The sequence below is a fragment of the Peromyscus californicus genome, unplaced genomic scaffold (assembly GCF_007827085.1).
Source record: "Peromyscus californicus insignis strain IS unplaced genomic scaffold, ASM782708v3 Scaffold_2__1_contigs__length_46816999, whole genome shotgun sequence".
NCBI classification, from domain to species: Eukaryota; Metazoa; Chordata; class Mammalia; order Rodentia; family Cricetidae; genus Peromyscus; species Peromyscus californicus.
Window position 1 is genome coordinate 28,296,612 of NW_026294540.1, and position 7,661 is coordinate 28,304,272.

At 49.0% G+C, this 7,661-nt stretch overlaps 1 protein-coding gene across 1 annotated transcript; it reads right to left on the minus strand.

The window, feature by feature from the left end:
- Positions 1-1,106: 1,106 nt before the first annotated feature.
- On the minus strand, positions 1,107-6,072 carry LOC128120787 (paired immunoglobulin-like type 2 receptor beta). Its single transcript, XM_052754996.1, has 4 exons — positions 5,889-6,072; positions 5,187-5,573; positions 2,850-3,039; positions 1,107-1,119 (listed from the first exon to the last, which is right to left on the minus strand). Exons 1-4 carry the CDS (start codon positions 5,974-5,976, stop codon positions 1,107-1,109), a joined length of 678 nt encoding a protein of 225 aa, XP_052610956.1. The 5' UTR covers positions 5,977-6,072.
- Between the last annotated feature and the right edge of the window lie 1,589 nt (positions 6,073-7,661).

Consider the following 7,661-nt stretch of genomic DNA (forward strand, 5'->3'; position numbering starts at 1 on the left):
CAGGATGTTTCACAGCACAAGACTGCACCCATGCTCTCTGATTCCCAGGCAGGAGACAGGAAAGTGATAAGATGCAGGATGAGTGGGCATGAATCCCCACTCTGACGTAAACTGACCTCCCTAGTGAGAGTTCATGGCCCCTGGAGGTCTGTTAGCTGGAGACTGACAGAAAATGCTTGTCTCTGAGAAGGAGAGAAACATTTTCCAGAGTCAGATTTCTCCTTGCACCATTTGGGTTCCCAGAATCAAATGCAGATCATTGGGCTAGGCCAAAGACATCTTTTCCCACTGAGCTATCAATCTGCTCCCCATTTTTCTTTTCTCCATTAATTTGTAATTTTTAAATACTTGTTTTAAAAATAAATTAGAAAAATGTTATGATCATCATTTATGCCCTTGAGGAATCCACATTATTTTTTATGACATGGTGTCTCATTGTTCTGGAACTCAGCAATTAGACTAGACTAGCTGGACAGACAGCTCCACGACTCTGGCTGTCTCTTGCTTGTCCATGGCTGGGATTACAAATTCCCATCACCTCCCTAGTTTATAATGAGGATGCTCCCAATCAAACTCAGGTCCTCTAGCCTGTGTGTAATGCTTTTCTGGGGAAATGATCTCTCTGGATCCCTTGCATGCCTCTCATAAAAAATTCCCCAAATAGCCTGTCTTAACCAAACTTCAATTGCTGTGAAGAGACACCATGACTAAGGAAACTCTTATAAAGGAAAACATTTAATTGGGGTTGGCTTAAGTTTCAATAGTTTAGTTGATCATCCTCATGGTGGGAAGGTTGGTGGTACACAGGCAGACATGGTGCTGGAGAAGTAGGTGAGCATTCTACGTTCAGATAGCAGACTGCAGGAAGAGAGAGGGAGACACTGGTCCTGGCTTGAGGATTTGAAGTATGAAAGTCAGCCCTCACTGACTCAATTCCTCGAACAAGCCCACAACTACTCTAACAAGGCCACACATCCTATGCGCCACTGCCTTGTGACAAAGCATACCAATCCTTGAGCCTATGGGGGCCATTCTTATTCAAACCACCACACAGCCCCTCAGCTGCTCCTTGGGATGACAGGCTCTCCCCTGGCTGGGGTTCACCTTTAGTCTGCTGGCCTGTAGGAGAAGAAACAGTGTCAGTGTGGCAGCCATGCTGATCCTCCATCTGCCTCTCAGCTCTTCTCTGTGTTCAGACAACGTTAGGAGCCCAGGGCAGCAAAAGGCTCTGTAGCAGCCATCCAGGGACAGCTCTGAGAGTCACCAGGACCTGAGGACAGTCCTCAGCTGTCCTGCACAGCACAGCCAATCAGAGGACAGCTCTCCTGGTCCTTTGCCCTTGTCCATGTCCTTCTCCCTCTGCTTCCTTCCCCTGCCTTGAACCCATGTCACCTCCCTGCTTTCCCTGCTTTGCACTCACCACGCCTCCCTTTTGTCTCCCTGGAAACTGGCTCTCTAGCTTTCCCTGTGAGTGCAGGCTGCTGCCACCCTGCAGATTCAGTCTCAGGGTTCGAATCCCAGTCAGACTTCTGCTGCCTCTCAGGTTGTTGCTCTCCAGCTCTCAGACGCTCCTCTTACCTATTGGAGGGCTGAGCCCTTCTGAAGACCAGGGGCCACATCTTCAAACATTAGTTCTGCTCTCTCTATTACATTCCACTCTCTGCTCATCTCTGCTCCTGTCCTGCAGTCTTCTAGTCACCATGGCTTTAAATCTGCTCTGAACACAGTCCACACTGGCTCCTGTGTTGGGTGAGGAAAAGGTCAATGAGCCCAGGTTGACCTGCAACTTTCTATATATCTGCAGATGACCTTGAACTCTTGATTCTACTCTCTGTAATTCCCAACACTGGGGTTAGGGTGTCCCCCATTGTGTCCCCATGTTGTTTCTTAGAATCTTGTTAATTTTAGAAGACAAGTCATTTATTTTTACAAAATTAAATTGGGATTTGAATTCCAATTGCATTGAATTTTTAGAGTGTTTTGCATTGTAAAGACTGAATGTATAAAATTTTCCCTTATGCTAATATCCTTACATATTTAAGTATTTCCCTCCTTTTAAAATTTATTTTTCATCAGTATGTACATTGGCATGTGTGCACACATGTATGGATGGTAGAGGGGATGCTTGGAGAAATTTGTTATGAGAGGCATGCAAGGGATCTAGAGAGGTGGTTCCCTCAGGAAAGCCTTGCACACAGGCAGTGTCCTTGGGCACTGTCCTGAAGGAGCTTTCACCTATGTTTCTGAGACAGGTCTGTCATTGGCTCCTCACTGATTGGGCAAGGCTGGCAGCACAGTCAGCGTCAGGGATCCTACTCTCTCTGCTCTCCTACTGTCTGCCAGCATTGAAGTGGGTCCTGGGGATGGAACCCATGTCCTTGTGTTCCTGGGTGAGCACTTTACCCACTGAGCTCGCTCCTGGCTGTTCTGTAACTTCTCAGCACTGTTCTGTTTTTAGGGTACAGAGCTTTCAGCTCCTTTAGTGCGGCTTCTTCCCAGACATGTTCTTTTCATTTGTGGGTTTATTACTCACCATGGTCTTAATTTCTGTTTTAATACCATATCCTCAACTCAAATAGCTCTATTCAAATGAGCAGTTACCCCAGAGGCACCCACAGGACCCCTTGAATCCCTTAGCACAGACTCTGTGTTCATCTCCAGTAGTTCCTCCAGTTTCCAGCTGGGATTCTAAGGAAGGAGGTGCAGATTCAGTCCTGGGTGAGTTCTGCCTCCTTTCTCTCCCTGTGTTCTCTGGACTCTGTGCTGCACAAGCTCGTCCTTCTCCATCTCCCACAGCTGAGAAAACTCAAAGGGTAAGCTCAGGTGAGGGCCTGTCCAGGACCACTTACCTTTGCTTCCACCAAAGGAAGACCTTCAATACACAGACGGGGGTCATGAGCACAGTCGTGGTCACCACCACCCCGACCGTGGCTCCCAGGTTCACAAGTGAAGGATTCCTCTGGTCCTCTGTGTCCTCCAGGCCAGCACTGCTGCCTGCAGAGGTGATCATGGAGGGGCTCTGCATGGTGGTCCTGATAGCTGAGGAGAGATGAGGAGTGAGCAGATCCCCCTGGATGAGGGAGGGAAGGGGTGAGTGTCACAACCTTGTCTCCTCTGTGGGATGTGGGATAGGGAACAGCTGTTAGAAGTTCACAGAGAGGGGAACACATGCTGAAGGCTGAGACTCCAGGAGAGCAAGCTCAAATGCACACTCTCCACTTGTCCTGGCGGTGTATCCTCAGATGGTCATCTGGTCACAGATATTTAGGCCATGGAAATACAGTTGTTTTTGTCATAGATGTATGTAACATGCAGATTTGACCCAGTCCACAGAGTGTTGGCTGCTTGTTGCCTTAGAACCTGAGTTTCATCCCTAGTAGTCATGTTGAGAGCTGGATAAACTTGTCATGGCCTTTAATCTTAGCCCTAGGGGCAGAGGCAGGAGATCTTTGTGAGTTCAAAGCCAGCTTCGTCTATATATAAAGTTTCACACCAAACAAAGTTGAGTGAGCTGTAATCCCAGTACTGAGGAAGTGGAGACAGGTATGTCACTGGGGGTCACTGGCCAGCCAGCCTAGTCTACTTGGCAAACTTGAAGCTAGTGAGAGACCCTGTCTCAAAAATAAGGGGATGACAATGAATATGTCCAATAGGGTCCACATGCCCAGGAAGAAATGTGAACATTCACACACACACACACACACACACACACACACACACACACACACACACACCTGAATTAACAGATCCACATGTTCACACACAGAAAATAAATAAAGATATATAACAGAAAATATGTAATTTTAGCCATAAGTGTACAGCTCAGTATAGGGAAGAGTACATTCATTTGCTTTACAAACATCACTAAGGTGAATTTCCACCTTTACTTATTTGGAAACACTAGACCAACAGTTCCCAACCTGTGGCTCGCTACCCCACAGTGGTGAATATAAGAACATCCTGCATATCAATAATCACAATACGATTCATAACAGCAGCAAAATCACAGTTATGAAAATAATTTTGTGATGGGGGTTCACCACATCATGAGGAACTATATTAATGGGTCTCTGCATTAGGAAGGTTGAGAATCACTACTCTAGACCCAAGAAACAGCTCCATTCTCTCCCTTCCCTGAGCCCTGGCAGCTGCTGGTTGACATTACATCTGGTCAACAGGGTGGTCATAGAGACTGTGCAGAGAACTGTGCTGTGGGCGTCCTCTCACAGGGTGGCTCAATCCAGTCAAGAGCCACTGCTGGCTCAACACTTGGGAGGTAGAGGCAGGCAGATTTCTGTGAGTGCCAGAACAATCAAGACTAAGTGGTGAGACCCCGTCTTATAAAAACTAAAACACCAAAATATAAACAAAGAGCCACAGAACAAGGTTATAACCTACAAGGAAATACACAGAGTCTCCCAGCTTCTGTAGGGCCATGTGAAGGTTAACAGTCACACAGTGTTCCACTCTGTGTTCCCAGTTACTTCTGCTGCAGAGGAGAGGCAAGGGTCAGAAGACAGAGCAACCACATCATGAAATAGGGACATTATTTCCCAAGACCCTTGGAGTTTGTGTGGGAGAGGTGAGGGAAAGAAGGCAAGAAAGGAGACGGGGGTTGGAAATGGAGAGGAGACAAGGGAGTGAGTACGGAGAGTAGAGGCATGTGTGCTGGGGAGCTAGGAGGGTAAATGGGAGACTGTGGTGCTAGATGGCAGTGGATGGTAGGACACCAAGAACATCCAATGAGCACCTAGTGTTTGTTCTGGGCCTAGGTTGGAGCTGTGTGGAGATGCTCCATACAGGGACTCATTGGAGCCCTGCCACAGGACCAAGTGAGTCAGCTACATCCTGGAGAGGTCAGTCTACCTCCAGGTCATGTGGAAAGTGGAATTGGCCAGGACTGACTGCAGTGTTAGTTTGGTTCAGAAAGAGGGTGAACTAGGAGGGAGGACACAAGCTGAGGTCTAGAGAGGGGGGGGGGGTTGTGTCTTAGCAGAGAGTGACAGACAAGGTCAGAGGAGACAGCAAAGGCTTGTCACGACTACAAGGTAAAAATCCTGTTAGCAAAGGCCTGGGCAGAACCAAGGTAAAGGAATATGAAAGAAATCTCAGAGGCATGTAGCCTGAGGTGACATCTAGGCGACAAGGAAGCCTGAGACATCAAAGCCAGAGCCAGGGTGGCTCACCATGGGTGATGGTCAGTTGAGTCCCAGGAATTGACTGAATAATCTTCATGACTTCTTTTGTGTTTATATGAACTCGGCAGAAGTACACTGTCTGGTCCTTCTTCTTCAAGTCCAGGATTCTGAGGACTCCAGATGTCTGAGTCTGTGTCCAGTTCAGGGTGAGCCGATTCTTGAAATGCTCATGTATGAAAAGTGGGGTGGAGTTGTAGATAAATTCCCCATGGAAGTGCTTCCATCTCCAGAGAATCCTCATATCTGGATCCTCTGCCAACTCCCAGGGGAAGTAGAAGGAGAAGGGGATCTCGATGGAGCTGCCCTGGACACCAGAGAGGCGGGCTGGTTGGTTGATTCCAAAGCTATTTACTCTTTTGGATCCTGCAGAGTTTCCTGTGAAGAATGGTGAGAATCTGACCCCTTTACAGGGGATAGAAAGGACAATACAGAATATCCAACTCTTCACCTACAGGTTGGTGTGGGACACAGGGCAGAATTATCCCTATGTCCCACTGTCCCATATGGGACAGGACAGAAAAGGAGGGGTTGGGATGGACCCACTCTGAGGATGAGCTCTCTCTTGGGGCACAGAGCACTGACTGGCTCCTCTAGCAGACACCTGTCCACATGACAGCCCGCTCTTCCCAGCCCCAGTGGCCCCTCCTGTGGTTAAGGCAGACTCCCTGCTAACAAGGTCCCCAAACTCACCAGCTTGCAGACATGCAGCTGACAGCAGCAGAAGCAGGATCCAAGACATGGCCTGATTCCCTCCAGGAAGTGAGACCAGCAGAGCCATCAGGCAGGAGTGGAGGACCTGTGAGTGACAATGGGGTGCTCAGGAGTCAGGAAGAATCAGGGTAAAATGACACACGAACCCAGGGCCTTCTTCTCCTGTGGAGGACAGAGTGGGGCAGGACCTCCACACCTCCACCTCCTTCTGACCAGCAATTTCCTTCATCATTCTAGCTTCTTCCTTCCCATGATGCAGAAGACCCGCCCTGTGGTCACTGACAGGATGACCATGCATTTGAGCCAGGCCTCGCTTTTGACAGGAAGATATGGAACTGACCTCACCATGCCGGGCTCTCCTCTCTTCCACCTTGACCTCCTGTCTTATCCAGTCTTTTCCATTTCCCATGTGGCCTGTAATCACTGTTTCCTCACCTCCAGATTTCCTCCACTCCTGCCCTCCTCCACCTTTGTTTCTCCTTGTGTCTCCTCCCACCATCTGGTTGTCTGTCAGTCTGTAAATCTGTCTGTCTGTCTCTCTAATAACATCAGGCACAGAAGTGGTCAGTTTCTGCTCACTTCAGACACAACGAGGATGGAGGGGATTAGGAAACACATTCCGTCCCCAGCCCTAGCTCGGTGTCCTCACCACCATCTGCTCTTTGTCCTCTTCTTGTCCTTCAGGAACTCTTCATAGCACCCGGCAGAACCAAGGCCCAGTGGACACTACCGCCCTGGCCTGCTCACTGCTGCCGAGTCTGTAACCACCCTGGGCTTCCTGGGTGGTCGTCTCCCTCCCCTAGACAGTGATTCCAAACTACTCCAGTTTCTAAAGGAGCCTTTCTACATCCCACCATCCTTCATACACCTCAGAAGAGGATGCCAAGGATCAGAGAAGCCCTGGCACATGTCACATGACTGTCACATGCATGGTTGACTGGACTTCATCCCATCAAGTACTTGTAGTCCTCCACTCCACACAGACTTCAGCCTGCCTGCTCCATGCATGCTCTGACTTTCCTCAAAGACCAGGGATCTGCTGCTGGGTTCTAAGGAGACGGTTCCCATAAAGCACTTGAGTGACTCCATCTAGCTGTGGCTGTTCTAGAACCTTCTTTGGATGGTATTGGGCAAAGAAGGCTCAGAGCAGCAATGTGTCACTCATGACATGTTGCCTGGGACATCTCTGACAGTGGACACATTGCCCCGTGACTGGGGTGGAGATGTGAGGGGTAGGGTAGATGTTGTGGTGACCTCAGGGCTGGTTCTGTAGGAAGGTCATCCTCCCCTTCATCAGACATGGTACCATCAGTTCTGTGGAGACAAGTTTGTAGCAGAGGAAGTGGCATCCTTCTCCCTGAGTGACATGTGCAGAGGCGACTTCCCATTTCCTTAGATTCCTGCACTGAAAGCCTTCTCCATGCTTCCCTGCAGGGGGCTGTGCAGCCGCCTCTGTCACATCTGCTGTCCCTGCCGTCCTCACAGTCCCCACTGTTTCCATGGTCCTCAGATCCCTTGACCTGAGCCAGGCACAAACACTCATGACCTCACTCCCAGCAGTACATGGACACACTTCTATATCCATCCATCCTGCCCTTGGAGACACAGATGCACAGAATCTTTGGGATGAGTTTGTTTCAAATGGTTATTAAGGAGAGGGAATGGGTCTATTGTACCCATCAGAAACCACCACACACACTCCTGTTATTGAATAGGGTCTCATATATCTCAGGCTGGGTCTTGAACTTCCTG